Source organism: Hibiscus syriacus, unplaced genomic scaffold, assembly GCF_006381635.1.
Source record: "Hibiscus syriacus cultivar Baekdansim isolate YM2019G1 unplaced genomic scaffold, ASM638163v2 tig00110332_pilon, whole genome shotgun sequence".
NCBI lineage: Eukaryota > Viridiplantae > Streptophyta > Magnoliopsida > Malvales > Malvaceae > Hibiscus > Hibiscus syriacus.
Window position 1 is genome coordinate 1699302 of NW_024062688.1, and position 22840 is coordinate 1722141.

The 22840-nt window shown below is 31.6% G+C and overlaps 1 protein-coding gene and 1 pseudogene across 1 annotated transcript; both read right to left on the bottom strand.

Annotated features, from left to right (window-relative positions):
- Positions 1–1667: 1667 nt before the first annotated feature.
- Positions 1668–21802, bottom strand: LOC120119889 (annotated as a pseudogene).
- Positions 17290–18506, bottom strand: LOC120119888 (phylloplanin-like). The gene is made up of 2 exons (XM_039139685.1): positions 18267–18506; positions 17290–17585 (listed from the first exon to the last, which is right to left on the bottom strand). The coding sequence occupies exons 1-2, from the start codon at positions 18460–18462 to the stop codon at positions 17305–17307; spliced, it is 477 nt and encodes a 158-aa protein (XP_038995616.1). The 5' UTR covers positions 18463–18506; the 3' UTR covers positions 17290–17304.
- Positions 21803–22840: the final 1038 nt, after the last annotated feature.

Genomic DNA, 22840 nt, shown 5'->3' on the forward strand with positions numbered 1-22840 from the left:
TATCACATGTTGTCATACTTGTCTTCATTTTTATTTCCTTCATGTTCTATATCTCCATGACGATTATGTTACTTTTGGTGTATCACTATTGTTATTTTTTCTTTGTTTCGTTTTCTTTATCTTTCAATTTTAATTCATTTTCATCACCTTTTCTAATATACGTTTCGGCTCCTAAAAGGTTCACTTTCAAGTCAATCAATTGTAAGTAATCGGATCGATATTTTACCTTCCAATTTAAAATTACGATTTTCTTAATTAAAGACAACTGGAAATTACACAGTACCGAAAGGGCAGTTCAAGGGTGCTAACCCTTCCTTGACTGTAACCGACTCCCGAATCCGACACATCTTTGGTAAGACGCAGATCAGGTAAGAAATAAGGTACCCGGTCAACCCATTTATTTTTAAATGAATGATCGGTGGCGACTCCAATCCACTTTTTCCTAAGTCGAAGCCCAATTCCGGGGTACAACCGAAAGACGGTTACGACAATATTAAAAATTAATATATATATGTAATTCTTTTTAAATATATGATTTTTATCATACTTGTTTATATTGTTGCAAATAGAAATTATCTAGCATTTTTGGTCTGAATGAACAATAACACATAGTCAAGACATTAAAAAGAATCACAGATGAAGTAATCACTCAATGAACTCATCTGATGAGTTTGATTCACTAGCATCAAATTTCTCATTTCGTCTCCTTTGAGTTGATTTTAGCTTATTCATTATTTTTATCATATTATTTTAAAGAAAATTTGTTAATTAAAAAAATAATAAATAATATAAATATATAATAATGAATAATAAATTAAAAAAAATAAAATTTTATACTAATTTTAAATCTTGATTATAATGGTGAATCAAAGAAAGAGTATAATTTTAATACGTAAGATTTGAGAAAAAAATTGAAAGATTTTTAATCTAGATTATAATGATGAATTAAGGGAAGAATAGAGTAAAACTGAAAGATCTAATTAGATAAGGAGAGAATGAGATAAAAAAAATATAATAAGTTTAAAATTTTAATTTATAAAAATATATGATATAAAAAAATAAAGGTAATATATATTCATTTAATTGGTTTGGAGTCATTAATGAGAGAATAAAAAATTATATAATAATTTCTCCCTGCTATATTTCTGATTTATACTTGTGAGTATTTTCAAAAAGGTTGAAGATACATCTCATGATTTTCATAATATTCTTTTTGGTTACAAGAATAAGGTTTTCTATTCACTGGATTTTGTCCTGCTTGTGTATCACCGAATCATTGATTTAATCCTTTATTATTATTAAATTTTAAAATTTAATTTCTTTATTTTAACACAAACAGCTTCATATCTCTAACAGAAGAACCTCATTCACAATTTACCCCTTATGCATATCCTTTTTCATCATTTGATTTTTTAAAACGAATTATATGTTGGGAGTATATTCTTATAGTACTTTTAATAAAATTTAATTAAAATAATAATCTAAATATGAAATTAAGTGAACAATAATATATTTATATTTTAAATCTTAAGAATAATGATATTAAAAAGTTAAATCTCAAATTTCACCCATTAGATTAAAGTATACAAAAAGTAGATTGGATCGTATTTATTGGTAAATAATTTCAGTGTTTAAACTCAAATGTTCAGAAATCGTATATAAATAGGTTTTTTTAAAATAAAACTGGAAATATAATTAATATCATGATTAGCTCAAAGGTAAGCACACTCGTACATTCTTTTTCAGCACAAAAAACACTACTAATGATAAAGATCCAATACTCGAAACTCATAAAAAAAAACACCCATAAACAACTCTACCGCGGCCCAGCCCTATGATTCAACAACATCTCCCGGAGCTCCGCCGCATCGATCTCAGCCCCACTGTTCCCCGGCCTATAATACCCCGTCACAGGATCAGGCGCCCAAGCAGAAGATACCTTCGTCTTCATCATAGAACCTTTCATCGTATCTCTTCCTTCCACTTTCCCCCACCAATCCAGGCCTACCGAAGCTAGCCGTCACTGCCCCCTGCGGCGGCGCAGCCGAGTAACCTCTCCTTTAAACCCAAACCGAAATCGTTAACAAAAACAGAAACAAATATAATACCAAAAACTACCTTGAAAACGAAAAAAAAGAGAAAAAGAAAACTTAGTTAATCACCTGGATATGGAGACATAAAGTCCATCGAAAACAGAAGCACCGAGGAGCTTGAAGGAAGAAAGAGAGCGAGCCATTTATTAGTAGTTGCTTATATATATGTATATAAAAGTTAAAAGGTTTTATATAATGATATTATTAGCTACTGCAGAAGCAATTCTTATGTAGAAGAAAAACTCCCACAGTAGCTTAGCTATGAAAAGTGAAGCGGCTCTGCTTGTCTCTTTTTGTCTTCTTTCCTTCTTGCATTGGCTAGGAAGGCGAAGTTCAGGGTTCGAAGGAGTGTGTATTTATAGCGTATGAGAGGGACAATGTTCTTGGTTGGGTTGGGCCTTTTTTTTTCAACTGAGTCGCGACTCGTGAGTCGAGTGTAGCCCCCCGAGATTTCGTAGGGATGACACGCGTTTCATCGTAACAGATGAACTTCAATAATGCTGTCTTGTTTGGACCAATCCAATTGATGTTAAAACGATAAGGATCTAATTTGTTTTTTTGAATCTTTAAACAAATTAGGTACTTTGGTCTTATCCTTACATATGTTCTTCACTCATTAATAAATTGGTCAATTCGTTTTTTTTCTTTCAATTGATTGAGCTTTTCAGATATTATTAAATTAATTTTACTTCAGATATTTTTGTTTTTTACATTATCTTTATGAGCCTTTCACGTAATAAAAATTTGTCTTGTTTAACAATGAAATATAATTCATCAACTAGAAGACCCATAGAGCTAGCAATTCATTCGGTAGCAATATAAATCGGTCAAGGGTACAGGTTTCTTCCAAAGGGCCCAACGAGTCCACAAAGCAAGCCTTATGATTGAGTAAAATTGTATTTATAAATACAAACCATATCAAAATTTTAATTTTTTTGAATCGAACGAGTTTTACTAACCATAATCCGGATTTCGAGTATGGAATGATAAAGATGGATCCACAAGTCGAAGAAGCTAAAAACCTATTCCTTGAAGAATCATAGTGAAGGGTTGAAGCTCTCTAAATTGATTTAGCAGAAGGGCGTTGTAGGATGGTACCCGCTTGTGTTCCCACACCAGTATGATTATCCTATTACAACAGCAAGCCTTTATTGAGCAATTGAATGCCTTGGATACCTTTTCAAACCCAAAAGCAGGATAGTTTTACCATGAAATACGAAGAATTTATAATATTTGTCCATGAATAAGGAGTGATGTAAAATATTATGAAATTAAATTATAAAATTTAAAGAAGATAATTTAATTTATCGTCAAATCCCTTGATCCATTCATGAGCGCAAAGCTGTTGACTCAACAACAGTCTCCGATCTTCAAAATCATGGAAGTCGTGAAAACGTGTTCCAGTAAACCTTGAATGTTTTTTTAGTAGTCCCAAAAGCATCCAATAAACCTTCCTTTTCTCATTCTCACCCCAATAGGAGAAAAAGTTACCTTGCTATACATTAATAATAATTATTATTATATATTAATAATAGATAAATGGTGGTTGGATCTATTAAGAGTCCCCCCAATCACATCCAATAGCCACCCTTAGATAGGAAAAATTACTAGAGGGATTGGATTCAAGAGATAATTCGTAGTCCCTGAAGGGTGTAAGAGTTTTGTATCTCATATTTGGAGGAGATCTCGTTTTGGGAAGAGTATTTAAAGATTTTTTCTCTCTGTTGATGACTGTAAACAAGAAAATTCCCTTGCATGCGTCTATCACTATTGTTCGATCTGTCGGTTTGAATCGGTTCAATTTGGTTTTGTTAATGGTAACGGTAATGTGTGTCCTCTACACATTCACGCGTGTCCTGTTCTTTCTAGAGAAAATTCGTAACTGCTTTTTCAAGAGAAAATTCGTAAGAATTTATTTTTGTATTTACTAAAAGAAATAATAGATTTTAATTTTGGTTTTATAAATTGAAAAAATGTCTTTGAAATACGAAAGATCTATTTAATATTGTTTTTAACAACATTTTTCACGCTAATTTAATCACTGTAATTGACAGCTAAATAGAGAGATATTATCTGGCTATTGATAAGGATGTATCTACACAATTTTACAGTCTTGTACGGTTGTTTAATTGTAACAACAAGCGCTTAATGACAACCGTAATCTTTGTTGATTAAATAGTTGTTGAAACAAGTATTTTAACTTTGTATCTGGACAACTTTGTGAGTTGATTCATCCAGTCACAACAGAGAAATTACATCTATTAAATTAGTTGTTTTTCGAAAACATTTAAATCAGACTTTATTACAGATTTTTGTTTGATGTTTTTACCCTACTTGAATCCTATAAATAGTTTATTCATTTCAACATCTTACATCATCAAAAACACAAATTGTTCTATGCTTTCAAAAGCTCCCCACTGTTGGGATTTATGATGCTATATCGATCAATCGAAAAAGTGTTAAGAGGGGGTGAATTGACTAAATAAAAATTTTGGGAGTATGAAGAGAAAAGATAGAAAATTTGCACAAGTATTGAGAGTGGTTCAACTTCCTCAATGAAGTTTACATCTATACATTAGCTCCACACTAAGGATTTCTAACAAATTCTCTAATTTGTTCTTTCTTTTTCTAGGCTCAAGAGTGACATTTTACAACTCCCTAGTTTTCAATGGTTAAACTAGAAACAACCCTTTTTTCAAAAGGATAAAAATAATGTAAACAAGAAACCTCTCAAAGAAATATGTTCACAAATTAAGCTCATTAAAAACACATTATTTATAAGAGAATATGAAGAATAAAGAATGAAAACTTTTCTCTTGATGATCAATGCTTGGATAGGTGTTGTGTAATCTTCTTCAAGTGTCTTGAACATCATTTTATATGTTGGAATGTGTTTGTAACCGTTTCTAGCCGTAGGGGATGTTTTGAAGCTATTGGGACTTAACTGCAGCAAAATAAAACTATCCAGACCAGGGAGTATCGGTACTGAGGTCATGGTATCGATACTACTATACAAAGTAGTATCGATACTCCTTTGAGTATCGATACCAAAAAATCCTATTGAAATCTAAACACATTTCTAACAAATAGGTAGTATCGATGATACCATGAGAGTATCGATACTTCCTTACCTTGGGTATCAATATTGTTCATATGGTATCGATACTATAAGAACAATATCAATACTTCTTTTCTAGAAAATTATTTTTGTGTTAAAATTAAAGTTTTATGAACTTTGAATAATTTCAATTTAGTCTAAAAACATTTTTGCCCTTAAAATTTTTATATCAAAATAGGTTCAGCTATCATCTCCTTTTTATATTACAAAATATTTGAAAAATGTTTTGGCAAAACTCCCCCTTAATAAAACATTTAATGAAAAAGAGTAATGTGTTGGAAATATATTAAAGCTCCCCCTTTTTATTCTTGAAATTGAATTTTTCAAACATATATTTCTCCCCCTTTTCGTTATATCAAAAAAATAATTCAAACATTTAATTTCAAAAACAATAATGGATAGTAAGTAAATTTTTTTAACATAAAGATCATTTGAAAAATCAAAAGCTCCCCTCAACAAATGCATTAAAAAAATTGAATTTAAAAGCTTGACACTTAAAAACTATTGAATTTTAACAAAGATGAGCAAATATGTTGGTAACACATGAAATTCAATAAATCCAAATCTATACTACTTTATACAATATTAACATTAGACATTAAAGTTCATATGCAAAAAGTTATAAAAAAATGTTGTGCATTTGAAAAATTGATATCAATTGTTAGAGAGACATCATTTGAAATAAAACCACATGCACAAACATTTAAATTTAATGTCAAAAATAAAATTTTGTAAAAACAAAACATTAAAAGCAAATTTGACCAAAAACATTACAATGAACTAAAATTTGATAAAAAAATCATTGAAATTTTAAAATGTTCACCATAACGCATTTTAACATACATAAGATGAAAAACAACATATAATCATTTATGCTCAAAACTCATGCATGCATAAAACAAAATAGGAAACCAATATATAAAAACAAAAAATATATATTAAGCTTAAAGGTTACCCATTCCACATTTTGTGTGGATAGAGCATTTGAATTTCTTCACTTGTGACTCCATTACTCCCACACACCTACAAGAGACATATATATAGCTTTGGGTATCCAAATTGTTTTGGATCCTTGAATGTTAGTGCAAAAGTCTATTGTTCTCTTAGGAACCCATACTTGTCTAATTTTAAAATGTTTTCTAAGTTTTAAAGGAGAAGTATGTTCCAAGTGACCATGAAAATGGCAATGTGAACATTTTGCCATTTTTAAACATGATGAATTGTTTTGAGAAATTATTTCTTTTTCTTTTGTTAAGCATTCAAGCTTAAATTTTAAATCAATATTTTCTTTTTCTAAATCATTGATTTTGAATTTTGAAATCTCAAAATCATTTTTCAAATTTTTATTTTGTTTTTCAAAATCTATTTTTACTTTCAAAAGAAAATCATTTTCAACTTTAAAATTTGAAATTAATTTCATCATCGGACATAAGTTTCTTTAATGGCCATGAGACATAAGTTGGCTATTTCATCATTGGAGTTGTCTTCATCACTCCAAGCCGCCACAAATGCCTTTTTTTTGCTTCATCATTTCTTATTTAGTGAAGGACATTCATACTTGACATGTCTCGTTCTTTGGCACTCAAAGCACACCGGTAAACCCTTCTTCTTGATCGATTCATGCTTCATTTATTTTCATTTGAAAGACATGAATTTTGTGAATATTTTGAAGAGCTTGGACATCTCTTCATCTTCATCCACCTCTTCACTTGAGTCTTGATTACTCTCATTGATGGATTTGAAGGTGATTCTCATATCATTCTTTTTCTTGTTCTTCTCATCTTTTTCTTTCTTCTTCTTATGGAGTTTCACTTCATGAGTGAGTAAAGAACCGATTAGTTCATCATGGGTGTACAACTCCAAGTCATTGGCTTATTCAATGGTGGTTGTTTACCCTCTCATGATGTAGGCAATGAGGCATGTATCTTTCTCACTACTTCTTCATTGAGATAAACATTCCCAAAGTTCTTCAACTCATTTATGATTGAAGTAAACCAATCGGACATCGTCTTAATGTCTTCATCGAGCTTCATCTTGAAGTTCTTATAGTTGAGAGTGAGAATGCCAATCTTGGACTTCTTCACTTAGCTTGTTCCTTCATGAGTCACCTCCAACTTGTCCCAAACCTCCTTAGCATTAGAGCATGAAGATACTATACTATATTCATCTGGGCCAAGAGCACAAAAAAGGAAGTGTATAGCTTTGACATTTAGTTGGGCAAGCTTCTTGTCTTCATTGGTACAATCCTTTTGATTTCTTGAAGGAATAAGAGAACCGTCGACAATAGCATCCCAAACTGCAAGGTCGGTAGCTTGGATGAACAACATCATCCTATTCTTCCAATAGGAGTAGCTGTCACCATTGAAGATAGGAGGCATATGAATGGAGTGTGATTTTTCAAGGTAATATACGCCAGATGTTGAAGTCATCTTCTCGATTGCGTCGAGAATTGATAGAGAGCTTCAAGTATATTCACAAGGTTTCTAAACCATCGATTTGAGACCCACTCTGATACCAATTGTTGGGATTTATGATGCTCTATCGATCAATCGAAAAAAATGCCAAGGGGGAGTGAATTAGCTAAATAAAATTTTTGGAAGTATTGAGAGAAAAGATAGAAAATTTGCACAAGTATTTAAAGTGATTCATCTTCCTTAATGAAGTTTACATCCACTACCTTAGCTCCACACTAAGGATTTGTAACAAATTCACTAATTTGTTCTTTCTTTTTCTAGGCTCAAGAGTAACCTTTTACAACTCCTTAATTTTCAATGGCTAAACTAGAAACCAACCCCTTTTTCAAAAGGATAAAAAGAATGTAAACAAGAAACCTCTTAAAGGAAGATGTTTACAAATTAAGCTCGTTAAAAACACATTATTTAGAAGAGAAAATGAATAATAAAGAATGAAAGCTTTCATGTTGATGATCAATGCTTGGATAGGTGTTGTGTAATCTTCTTCAAGTATCTTGAACTTTATTTTATATGTTGGAATGTATTTGTGACCGTTTCTAGCCATTGAAATGTTTTGGATCCATTGGGGATTTAATTGTAGTAAAATAAAACTGCCCATACTAGGGAGTATCGATACTCAAGCTTGGAGTATTGATATTGCACTAATAAAAACTAGCACTTTTCAACCGTTAGGATGAGAGTATCGGTACTGAGGTCATGGTATCGATACTACTACACAAAATAGTATCGATACTCTTTTGAGTATCGATACTAAATATGCCTACTGGAATCTGAACACATTTCTAACAAATAGGTAGTATTGATACTACCATGAGAGTATTGATATTTCCCTTACCTTGGGTATCGACACTACAAGAACAATATTGATACTATTCATGTAGTATCGATACTGTAAGAACAATATTGGTATTTTTTTTTCTAGAAAATCATTTTTGTGTTCAAATTCAAGTTTTATGGACTTTGAATTATTTTTTAAAACTTTGAATAATTTAAATTTACTCCAAAAATACTTTTGCCCTTAAAATTGTTATATCAAAATAGGTTCAACACCCACCATCTTACTATTTTCTAAAGTCTTCTGTTTTATAATTTTGATGCTAAGAGAAAAGCAATATCACCGCAGTCCACTCTGATTTTTTAGTGTGTAATTATTCGGAGCTATTGTGTTAACCTCGGGGATGAACTGTTGGTAATGCATAAAACACTATCCTACATTAAGTGAGAAATACCACTGACTTGGGTATTTATAGTGTTCATTATTCCTTCCTTTGTTGAGTGATAATGCGCGTCGTCGCCGTCCGTCTGTCTTGTCTTGTCTCGTGGTCGAGGTCGAGGGCATGGTTTATGCATGGTAATACGTGTCTTCGACACATCCGCGAGAATATTATCTTTATATAGAAAATTCATAAGGATTTTTCTTGAGCATAAAAGATTGTGAAAAACTATTATTCTGATTTGATTTAAATTTCAGAGGGTAACAACTGATTTATTAGATATCTTTTGATTTCTGCAAATTAAAATCAGAACAATCATTTTGTGGAATTTAATTCTGTGAACGTTTGGATGTATCTGGATGATTTTTCAGCTATGTTCAGAACAAATAAAGAGTTATTTAGTGTGCCAATTTCAAAGTAATTACGAGAGTTACAAGTGTAACTACATGAGTTACAAACGACTAGAAATTAAACCACGAATTTTGACTGCTTTGAGTCTGATTTATTCGTTTATGACAACAATGTCAAACATATTTTAAATTCAAAAATTAAATCAGATTTATTTCTAATTTATACTTGGACGTTTTTGTCCCTTACTTCAGCCTATAAATAGAGAGGCATCATAAGCTTCTCAATTCACTCTTATTTCTCTCATATTCTCTCAATCAAAAGGCATTACGAGCTTCCTTTCTTTGCTTCTATTAGAAGAGTAGTACCACCGCAGTCCACTCCAATTTTGAGTGTACGAATTCTCATAACGATTATGTTAACCTCGGGAGATGATCTGCCTATCGCAGTGATTACACACATCGGGGCAAATTTATTTCTAAGACAGTGGTTTTCACCACGACATGGTTTCAGTAGTTCATTTACAAATTATATTTTTAATTTGTCATGTCAGTGCTAACAATGTGATTTTGTAGTATTCATTTCCAACATGAACGCCTAATGCAAAGATTACACACATCGAGGCGAAATAGTTTTTAAGGCAGTGGTTTCATACCATGAAACGGTTTATTCTTTGTTGTTTACTTTATTATTATTATTATTATTATTATTATTATTATTATTATTCAACCATTGTTAACGGTTTTTTTAAAATTTTAAAGGGATTAAATTAAAATTTAAAAGTTTAACAGACCAAATACTAATTTTCAAAAATAGTGAGGGAGCCATTTTGGTCCTCCACTGCCACTAAGTTTGGGTCACCACTACCACCACCACCACCAAGTGACTCTCTACCTTATAATAAACGAGATAAATTGCCCAAAACCAGCGACTCTTACATTGTGCATCAACAAACTTTATTGTAAAAATTGGTAAACAAAAACAATGTATTTTTAAGTTGGTATATAGGATCGCATTGCCTTAATCATCACTTCTTGTGTAGCATGGGATAAATATTTCCCCTTCCAATTCTCACTTTTGTTGTTTCAATCACTACACAAATTCAACTAAGAGAAGTTGTTTTTCTCCCTTATCCTCCATATTTCCAAGAGACAGAGACAATCTTCTCCTTTATTCATGGTCGTCATTCCAAAGTTGTGAATGGTTTCTTATATGACATTTTTAATGTCAGGCCAATGTATGATTTTGTAAAGATATTGTTTGGTCTGTAGCCTCTTGAAAATGTTGCATTAACTCCACTCTTTGATCTTTTTTTTAGAAAATTCTCTTGCAAATTTGAGTTATCAAGTGCCTTGTATAATTTTCCGCTCTCTCATGTTAATAGTAGACTCACATTCCTCAGTGAAAAGCTACTATATTTACTAGTTATATTTTAACATTCACTTCACATTCTGAACTAGTGTCTTTTTTGTAGCTAATTGTCGAAAAACAGATATGATTCAATGTGATGGACGAACATAAAACAATTCAAACATGAATCGAAAGTATTCTTCATTCAAATTTTTTTCTCTATGCTTTCATATAGTCTTTCATCATCTTCAGTGTGACATGCGGAGTAGAGAGCAAACGATTTGTCTGGCAATGACACTCCAATAAAGATTATGAGCAACAATTGGTATAGATGGAGCGTCAAGCCGAAAGGCTAACAAACGATGAGAGTGAAGAATGTAAAACAGAGGAGATGTTGTCACATAATGAAATGATGCAGTGAGAAGATAGAGGCTGATGTGATCAACACTTGTTATCAAAGTAGGAAATATCATCGAATGCAGCAGAGAAAGCAATAATCAATGAGATGAAATCAACAACGAAGGAGAAAAATAAAAATTATCGCACTTAATAAACGAATCATTAGCAACCACAGTAGTACTCACACTAGTCAGATTGAAAACAAAAAAATAAAGATGAAAATGACAACAATGATGACGTGTATATATATATATATAGTAGGATTCAATTATTTTTTTATTAAATAGAAAGATATTACATTTTTAAAAGAATATATTCATATTCGAGCTCACAAAAGATGGATAACATGAAATTTTTTTACCACTCACTTAATTAATTGTACTTAATTATGAAAATTATATTTATTTAGCTTAATGATATATAAAACTTTCGAACATTTTCAAAAAAAAATCAAAAACCTTGAAATAAGTCCATTAACTCGGGACTATATTTGTAATTTCAATATTTCAATATGACTAATAGATTTTGAATATAAAATTGATCTCGAATCATAGCTTTGTAAAAGTTCTTATATTTCTCCTGATCAGATGTCAACTAGAACCGATGCTTCTCGTTCAGTATACCCACACGACTCTCATACTAAGAGGGTTACTCATATATTTTCGTAAATTAATAGAGTAAGACTTATATTTACTTTTATACTGGTAATAATCTAGTTTCCTTTAGTACGTCGGTTCTAATACAATGAGGACTGTAATAGGTAAACTCATTAGTATATTATTGTGTCAGACTTCTCAAATCAATATATATGTTTTTCTATTAGTGTTCATTTTTAATGTTTTATTTTATTTATTTAAGTAAACATGAAAAATATGATCTCTAATTATAATATTTTTTTGTAAATTGTATATATGTCTTGGTTTATCGAAATGATTCTGCATAAATCATACTATCATTTTCTCTCAAATAAATGCATATTTATTTTTACAGTACTATGTTGATTGTTATGAGAGTAAGTATTTCAAGCTTAATCTATGACTTATAAGACCTTACATAGACTCCTCTGCTTTGTGCATAATATAAGTTATTACCACATATTCTTATGTTCTATGTAGGAAGTCCTCACTAGATGTGCAAGTGGGTATAAAATTATGAGAAACCTACATATTTTTATTGTGATCGAATCACTACATCAAAATGGGCTTTTAGCGGCGTTTTTTGAACAAACGCCGGTAAATACTCGTACTTTAGTGGTGTTTTTATATAAACGCCGCTAATTACTATACTTTAGCGGCGTTTTTGTACAAACGCTGCTAAAAACTCGTACTTTAGCGGCGTTTTAAGCACAATCGCCTCTAAAGTCCCGTACATTAGCTGTGTTTTAAGTACAAACGCCGCTAAAGACTCGTACTTTAGTGGCGTTTTAAGCACAAACGCCGCTAAATATTTAGTCTTTATTATGTTTGTGCCTATCCAACTGTTCATATTTTATCCTCCTCCCTCAATGAAATTATCGCATTCGCCATAAAAAACTCCCCTCAAATCTCACACCTTGTCATTTTCAAAACCTACCCATTTAGTCTTTACTCTTACCTGTTGTGCCTTTTGCCTCTCTCTCTCTCGACAATGGCCGCTGCCGCTACTTCTTCTCCTTGTGCCATTTTTATTTTGATTTTTTTTTTATTTTTAGATGTCAAACCGAAGACTCCATCGCAGGTGCAGTTCCCAATTTTGGCTTTCCTAAAAGGTATGATCGTTGTCTGTCTATTTGCAATGCAAATGTCGCTCTGTTCGCTCCATTTTTTGTTTCTTTCTGAAATCTTGAATTTGATTACAAATAAGAAAAAAGAAAAAATGGTAGTCATTTCGTCATTCTTCACCTTCATTCAATTTTCTTTTGATTTTTTATTCTCAATTCGGCTTTTCTGATCTGACTTTGCTCCTTTGTTCTTAGTTCCTTTTTGGGTATTTCAGGTTTTTCCTTGTTCACTTCTGGTTTCATCCTTCAGTTTTGATTTACTTCGCAATCTAGTTTTGTGTGTTGCTTTTGGGTAAGTTTGCTTTCAACCTAATGTGCTAGTCATTTTTCCTATTTGTGTGTGTCTTATTTGTTTTGGTTTAGCTGCTTGGTATATTGACTTCACTTCTTATGTACATAATTTCTGTTATGAAATATTTTAATTCGAATTCGGAACTGAACTTCTTTCCTGTTAGACGCCCAGAGATGGCATTCAGCATGGTTGAGGTCCAACTGTGGAAACCCAAGGTAAGTAATTTATGCTAATAAGTTTTTTTTTTTTAATTATTTATTTTACTTTTATAGCCAAGACTCTCTATTACATATCATGTCTAGGGATAAATCCCCACTTGATCAACTTTATTCACTGTGCAGTAAGGTATGGCGATATAGAGAGTTGAGACAGGAAACTAGTATGCCTTCGCTAATAGTTCTTCTGGTTCTTAAAGAAATACATTTCACATTGTTGCAGTCTCATGAGCACAATTATTCTATGTCGTCTTTTACATGTATTTTGATTTAATAGAATTTTACCCCTTGGATAGTATTACAGACTAATCTTCCCTTAAAAGCCTTTGGAAATTATTTAGTACATAATGCATAAATACATCTATTTATGCAGAGTTGTATGTGCATATGCACAACAGAAGGGATACACACACTACTATGCAATACCTTATAACTAGAAAAATAGTTTTTAGTTTATTTACTTTGAAGGATAATGTGATAGTTTCTATGGCGCAAGTTGATAACATTGATTTCATCTCTCTTTCCGATTCTATTGTCCACTCAAGATTATTGGAATAGGGAAAATATGTCTTCTTTCCCATTGTTGTTGCTCACTTTATTTGATAACTTACAGGAACCTCAGTCAAACTTGGAAATGAAGTACCTAGTGATCCCAGTGTGTAATTTTGGACATTCTGAAGTTTTCTTCATCTCTGTTTTCGCTTGAGTTCTATTAACTTAAATGATGTTGAAAGCATATTACATGTTATTTCTTCCTTTGTTTTTCAATCTTATTCATTTTGTCATTATATAGCTTATATCCACACACTTTTGGTTGCCGTCTTGCAGCTACTATAAATGTAGCAGAAGAAGCTGAAGAGACTAAAACGGCTGGTTTGACTAGCCAGCTTATTCCAAATCCATCTGGGGTGAGTTCATATATGTTCTTTTAAAACATTAATGGAAGCTATATATGTTATGTCAAGTCATTATTGGTATCTTTTTCCACCTTTAAATTATAAAAATGTTTTGACCAGTAGATTTTGAAGTTACTGCACAGTAGCTGTTTGAAGTAGCTGTGAGGAAATTATATATGGAAATTAGAAAAAGAATGTAATTGATTTTTCTTCTTTTTGATCTACTCGTAATTTACAAATTTGGAATAAATATGTTAATATTTCATGTTTTGAGATTTCTTTAATAAATGAATGAAAGAACTTATACTTCGAGTTATATTTGAAAAGTTTGTTGTTTATAATCTCTAACTGCAGGTGGAATCTCTAACCAGAGATGTATGTGATACAACTTCTATTGCAGAGCTTGAACTGAAAGTAGGTGGATTTGATTATTGTGCCATAAATATCTTGATTAATGTGAATGAATTTTCTACTTGAATTGTTTTGTTTTGAATCGAAGCAATTGCAGATGTTGAAATTTATTCCTACTCTTTCTGCTGCCTCCGTTTTAGCTTGATGGATTTCGGCAATACATTGTGAGGGACTTAGCTGGAAAATTCTAAGGGAGGATGGTGGTATGTATTTGCCATCTTTTCAATATACATTTCAACTTACGGTATTTTACAGTGTCCCATGGTCAGTTATTCTAACTTTCTTTGCTTAATACGACAGATTCCGTTGGATACGGCGATGCTCTCATCGCACTTCTACCTTCTTTTCCCGGGATAAAGAAGCTGTAGTAGATGATTCGATAATTTCGCTCGTTACCAACTGGTTTGTCGCAGATGTAAGCTTTGTGTCATTTAGTACTTGAAATGTGGAACTTGTGAACATCACTGGGAATCTGCCATTGAACTTGAAGCATTTTCATTCATTGTAACCATTGAACGTACATTTTATGTTATTTTGATAAATATCGATACAATGTTGGTAACCATTAATTTATCGTTTGTAACTTTTGCTACATTTTAGTTATTTTTAAATTATTTGATACATTTTAATACAGTTATTTTAATATCTGCAATATATGCTTTGATTGTAGAACTGATTATTACTGTGGGTGTAAAGAATGTCTTTAATGGTGTTTTATGCAACTACTCCTAATAGTGATATTTGCGGCGTTTTTAGATGAAAATGCCACTAATAATGGGCTTATTTACGGCGTTTTTAATTACAAATGACATTAAATATACAGTCAATAGCGGCGTTTGTAAAGAAAAATGTTGTTAAATACACAGTCAATAACGGCATTTGTAAAGACAAACGCCGCTAAATACACAGTCAATAGCGGCGTTTATAAAGACAAACGCCGCTAAATACACATTCAATAGCGGCGTTTGTAAAAAAAACACCACTAAATGCACAGTCAATAGCGGCGTTTGTAAAGAAAAACGCCGCTAAATACACAGTCAATAGCGACGTTTAAAAAGACAAACGCCGCTATATGTCTCGACCTATTGCGGCATTTTAAAAAAAAACGCCACTAACAATTGCGGCGCTCGTTATAGCGGCACTATTTGCGGCGTTTTTACAAGCGCCGAGAAAGTTTTTAGCGGCACTTATAAACGACGTTATAGGATTAAAAAAACGCCGTTAAAAATCTGTTTTGGTGTAGTTAATAGAAGTAATGATTATATTTTTAAAATTTGTATTACAAACAAAGTTTTACTGATGTATTTAACATTTATATGTTTTTTACACCTTAAGGGGTACCGAACTTTTTAATTCACCTCATAGTTTTACTCTTTTCATATATTATTGGACATTAGATTATTTGACCTGATATCAAGAGAATTGATTGTTTCTCATTTTTATATTTTTTTTTGTAGTTTTTTTATTTATCCTTTATGTTATATTTTAGTGACATGAATTTTTACTATTGATTATGCATATTTGTATTACTGAAATTTTATATTTGGTGTTTTTATACAATTGATTAAGCATATTTGTATTGCTGAAATTTTATCTTTGGTATTTTCATATAGTTTTTACTATCAATATACTTATGTGCATATCATTATGGATTTTATTAAGTGGATTTTACATACTATGTAATTTATTTAATGAATAGCTGGATATTTATAAGATTTTCTTGGATAGAATAGGTGACTAATGAGATCTGATTAGAATATTTGGGTTGGGTCTAGAAGGTTATAAGGTTTTTTTTTACCTCAAATAAATATTTACTTATTAAATAAACTTAATAATCAAATATTCTTCGATTATAAGAATTATAATTTAAATAAGCTTAATCATCAAGTATTCCTCAATTATTATAATTACAATAAAATTCAATTTAATTATTAATTAAAATTTGAGTCAACATCTAATATATTTATTCGATGCTCCTCCTATATCCGATGCATTCATTGGGTCATGTGGGAGAACGTGTTAGCTGAAATCCTCGGGTGGCCTTGGCTGGTAGATTTAAAATTAAAGAAGAGGGCATTACTTCATAAATGGATATGGAGATTATGGAAAAGAGTAGTCTTTGGCTCAAGATTCTTAGTGCAAAGTATGAGAACTCGGCTTCCTCGTTATTATTAATTAGCGAATATGGGCTCTTCCAATAAATCTTGGGTGTGGAAGAACATCGCTAAATCTTAGGGCACTCCTCGTTATTATCAATGGATTGGCGATATCAGTACTTTAACGAACGCCTTTTCAAGAATATATGTTTTTCTCATTTCATTTATTGGATAAAACATGTCCTTACGTAGAACTCTAGGTCACAATTCAATGTTTGATTATGCATACATGAATGACATAAATAAGAGTAGAAATGAGTACATGAATCTCATTAAACATACTAATATATGAGAAGTTTATGTATTACAACGCAACTAAAACAAACTTTATTTATTCCTTGAAACATAATAGAATTACACTGGAACTTTACATGCATGACATAGGTAAATTCTATTAGGAATCACAAATATCATTACAACCATGCATTTTACAACTACAATACTATATCATAAACCAATTATATGCCAACAATAATCATATGATAAAGAGCGACCTTAGGGGGGCATTAACATTTGAGAAACCATCACCTTATTTATCATTAGTTCAATTGATATTCTCCTTCTTGTTTTCAAGTTCAGTTATGGTCGTAAAAGCCCAAATCCGACTGGAACAATGTTGGTGATGTTCAAGAGTCCGATAAGGGTGTTTCCAACGAGTTGTAAGTTCGAAAACAGTGCCCCAACTGATGGGAGCGAGGCGTTGCAGTTGGAGAGTGGAGTCTTGACGGCTAAGTTGCAGTTGTTGAGCAGTGAAGGGACAAGAAACTGCATTGGATCCAATAAGATGGAAAATATGCCATTTCCATTTGTTGTTGAACTCGAGACCACGCTTCCACCGCACTGAAGTTGCACCAATGCATCTGAAACAAATACATTAGATGATACTAACTTCAGCTTTTGAATCTTATCATTTGTTATCATTTTCCAGGGAAATAGGCCAAAATTACGACTTTCTTTTCATTATGCTCACATTTGGAATTTAGTTGTTATAATTTGGTTAGTTTACTTTTATGATTTCATCACTTAGTTCACATAGTTAACATCGTTATCTATCCGGATTAACGAATAACGTTAGTAATGGAAGTAAAGGAATAAAGTTATTTCAAATCAAAGTATAGGGATTTATTCTCAGATTTGAACATAGTAGAGGGACCAAATTATGTGGAAAATACGTGAGTTAATTACATCCCTTATTTTAAACTTTTGAAATCCATCCCTAAACAATGACCATTATTTTAAATTAGTCTTTAAATTTTTGAACATTCTAATTACATCCCTAGACTATGACCTCTTTCTAAATTGACCTCTGAACTTTTGAATATTTTAGTTTATTAACAATGGATGTGATTAGTATATGCCTATAGTTTGGACATGAAATTTAAATGGTCAAAAGTTCAAGGACTAATTTAAATGATAGTCATGGTTTAGGGCTGAAGTTGAAACATTTAAGAGTTTAGAAGCCAACTTAAAATGAGTGTCATACTTTGAGAGCATGTGATGCAATTAGCTCAAAATACAACTATAGAAAAGTAGAAACTTACTAGGGAAAACTGGGGTTGCGGTGCCGTTTGCACCCATGTTGCCATCGAAAGAGCAAAATAGAGTCCCTTGGATCTTAATCAAGCCAAGGAGGCCGCTAATGAGTCCACCGAGTTGAGCTTCAGCCATTGGAGCTCCCAATGCCATTGCAGCAACCAAGACACAAACAAACACAAGGGTTTTCATGGCCATGGCCATTGCTTGGGTTAATTGACTCACTTAAATCAATGAAGATGATGATTCACTTGCTGCTATTTTGTTGGAAACCCTAGTGGTATTTATAGGAAACTTAGAGGCCAAGTTGCTCCAAACAATTTTCACACAAGTTGAGGGCTTCACTATCAGCACCATGCACGCCACCATTGCAGGCTTCACCCAAGTTGGGGGCTAAGCTTGCCCCCCTACACTCCGGCCTTTGTTTAGGGTTGAGGTTATACATGTTGGAAAAAGTTTAGTTTTGGAAAACTGAATTTACAAAGTAACACCAAAGTGTCTTGAGAATTTTATTTTATTTTTTATTTGTAAGATTGATTATAACGTAGTATTTATTCATAATTTTTATTAATCACTAACAATGTACACATACACATCAAAATACACTCAAATCCAAATATATCATCATATTATAATAGTAGTATTAACTAAGTTAAAGATATAATATAATATAAACTTGGAGCAAACACATTTGGTCAGTTAGTCAAGCTTCTAATCTTTATTCTATTATTTTCTTTTAGGTCATAGATTCTAGACCGACAAAAAATACTCTCATTTCTTTCCCTAGAGTATCTCCTTCCCTCACTCGAGATAGAATGATTCTCCAGTCTCTTTGTCTCTATCGCAAAATCAGTGTGGGGGATTTCTACTCTATATAGAAGTTGAAGCTGCAGTACCAACTGGATTCACAAAAGTTTATAGCTTGGTCCCTTTATATCATTCTTTCTTTGATTTGGAATGAGTTAATCTTTTCTTACCACAAGACGTTTTCCTCGTGGGTTAGGGCAGAATATTGAGATGGGGACAAGCTTGGAATGAGTTTCTTAATTTGGCTTCAACTTTCAACCATTAGACTAAAGACCTTCCAGCACCGTTGCCTTCCCTCTCCAGTCCAGTGGTCCATTACAGCACTCATCTTCAATTTGGATTCATTAGGCAAAATCCTACTGTTTCTTCATATTCTCGATGGTGGTGTATCCCTGCTAAGTGGTTTATAATTTTTTTTAATTTAACAACCAATCTATTGATCGACGATTTTAGTTGAATTTTGTAAAATCTCGTTATGAAAGGTCTTAAATAGTCAACCCCTACCTGCAATGCTACTAATAGATTTCTAGTAGTGAGAAATCAATATAAGCATATCAACGTTAGTTGATTCAGTCGGTTAGTGTAATTTCATAATTGGACAAGGTTCAACCAGATCTATTAATTGAATGGACTAAGATTGTTACACCAACTTGTAATAGGTTAAAACCCAAGAATCACGCTGCCCATGTGGTCCAAAGACTTTAATTAGAGATAATTAGCAGTCACCAAAGTTATATAACTTTCAAGTTGAAAGTTAACAGCAAGAGATAATTAGCAGTCACCAATACAGCGTGCAGGCTTGGCGGGTTTGAAAGTTTCAACCAGAAACATTTAGAGTAAAGTACAAAAATGGACCCCCAATTATGAGTATTACTTTGTTGAGTCCCTCGATTATTACAAATTACAAAATGATCCTCCGACTATTCATATATTCAAAACCCATCATTTTCCGTTAAAAAAACTAACGATCGTCTGAGTTGAATGTTAACTTGCTAACTGAGATACGATGAAATCTTATTCCAAAATCGTTTGAATTGTATAGTTGTTTGTGATTCTAGGATAAGATTTTATCATATATCAGTTATCATATTAACGTCAAGCTCATACACCATCATTTTTAATAGAAAATGACAAGTTTGGAACATATAAATAATCAGGTGACTATTTTATAACTTTTAATAATTGGAAGACTCAACAAAATAATATTTTATAATTAAAGGACTACTTTATAACTTTTAATAGTCGGAATACTCAACAAAATAATATCTTATAATTAAAGGACTATTTTATAATTTTTAATAGTCGAAATACTCAACAAAACAATGTCTTATAATTAATATTTCAAAAAAAAACAATGTCTTATAATTAAAGGACTATTTTATAACTTTTAAAAATCGAAATACTCAACAAAAACACTCAATCCAGTGCAGCGGTAGAGCTTTCTCGCTTGGAACTTCAATACAAGTGCTGCGAGAGTGCATCCAAAATTAGCATTTTTATAGGAGGAAGTTTGAATCAGGTTTCTGATTAATTGTGAGTGGCACGCAGGTTTTGGTTATATTTCGATGTAATCTCGTAGGTTTCTTCCCCAATCCCTGTAGTTTCCTCCATTCAACTAATATTCTATCAAAATATCTCTACGTTCTTGTTTAGAAAAACCTATTTTTATTTATGTTTCCTTGAACTTTTATTATAATTCAACGTCTTATAGGTCCATTGATAATTAATTTTGTAATGAATTAATTCTAGCATTAAATTTCCAGGTTAATTTTAAATTCAAACCAATTTGCAATTCTTCTTTTTTTTTTTCCAAATTAGATCAAAATTGACATGAATGAAACGAACTGTACGAAGCAAGTAATCTCAGTGATCAAAAGATTTTTTATTGTTATCCCTTGAAGTATCAGATTCGAACATCATGCATGTAGGAATACAAAGTTCAATTGTTAAATGGTATTGAACCAAACTATGTTTTTCTCTCTACGTTACTGTCGTAACCGTCTTTCGGTTGGGCCACGGAATTGGGCTTCGACTTGAAAAATGTGATTGGAGTCGCCACCGATTATTTATTTAAAAAAAAATAGGTTAATCGGATACCTTATATCTTATCTGATCTGCGTCTTACCAAAGATATGTCGGATTCGGGAGTCGGTTACGGTCAAGGAAGGATTAGCACCCTTGAACCGCCCTTTCGGTACTACGTAATTTCCAGTTGTTTTTAATTAAGAAAATCGAAAGTTAAAATTTAAAGGTAACATATGATCCAAAATTACTTACCTCCGATCAATTTGAAAGAGTACCCTTAAAAAGTCGAGAAACGCGTTAAAGGAAAAAGGAAATAAGAGTAAATGAAATAAAGAAAATAGAAGGGAAAAAATAAAAAAAAATGATGAAAAACTAAAAGAGGAATAAAAATATATAATTATTAAGTACAAAATAATAATAATGATAATAAGTAGTAAAATAAAAAAACGCAATCACACCAAAAGAAAGTAAAAAAAGAAAGTCAAGGTTTGGTGAAGTATAACTGTCGGGAAGAAAAAAGACGATAAGGGGTAGGACCGTAGTTAATAAATGAGTGTGATGTATCCCTATAATATAGTAAGAATGAATAAACAAAAAAATATTATGATATAATATATATATATAATAAATATAATGACGAAAAAAAATAATTTAATAAAGTAAAATAATAATAATGTAATATAATATAAATACATGAAAACAAAAAAAAATAAAGAAGTATAAATATAAAAATATAATTAAATGTATATATATGCATATGTTTAAAAAAATTAAAAATAAATATAAAATATAATAAAAATATATATAATGATAATAATAGTAGCAAAAGAGAAAATATTTATATACGTTAATAGTAAAATAATAATAAATATAATAGTTATAAATATATATATATATATATATAATAACTTTAAAAAACATTAAAATAATATTAGAATAAAAATAATTAATATATATATATACTTAATAATACGAATTATCAAAAAGAAATAAATAAAAATATGAAAATAATACATAAGTGACCGTTCATCGGCGGCAAACCTCGAAAAAAATTGATTTTTAAAAGCCTTTTCTTCCATCGTTTTAAATATTCTAGTATTTTTCCAAAACGGTCTCGGGGTTGTGTAGATCTAAAAGAAAAGTTTCGAACGACAACCCCTTTTCCTCGGCCAAAACTTTTTTTCAAGCACAAAGACGAATAACAACACATGCAAGTGAAGAAAAGAATGCGAAAGGTAAAAGCTTTCACCTTTTATTGCTCCTGAATTGTTTACAATAGCTTCAAAACAATCTATTTGCTCGTATTTTTTTTCTGGTAATTTCGTATGCCCATCGTGTGTTACAATAGTGAGCTACAATGGCTATTTATAGTGCTTGTGGATCCTATCTTTAGGAATTTAAATAATAGTAGAACTCTATCCTATTTTTTGAATCCTAGCAAAATTCTATCCTATCTTTAGGAGTTTGAATTCTAGTATGACGAAAAGGTGTGTTGACAGCTGCCCCTCTTTGCCCATAGTCGTGTAACGAGGATAGGGCAAAGATTAAAAGACACACTTTTCGTTCGGTGGAGTTGAAAATTGACTCTGATGTTTCAATAACTCCCTGTCGAATTGAGTTACGGATGACTCCTCCATCGTGAAGTCGAGTTCATCTTGAAATGATATGAAATTAAAGCCATAGTTCGGAATTTGAATCAGCACGTGGCTTCCCGTTACCCTTCGGCCTTCTTCTCGGTTTAAAGACCTTG

Coding starts and splice junctions, on each gene's coding strand:
- LOC120119888 (XM_039139685.1), bottom strand. CDS start 18,462: ATGGCCATGGCCATGAAAACCCTTGTGTTTGTTTGTGTCTTGGTTGCT. Junction 17,586..18,266: donor CGCAACCCCAGTTTTCCCTA/GTAAGTTTCTAC, acceptor TATTTGTTTCAG/ATGCATTGGTGCAACTTCAG.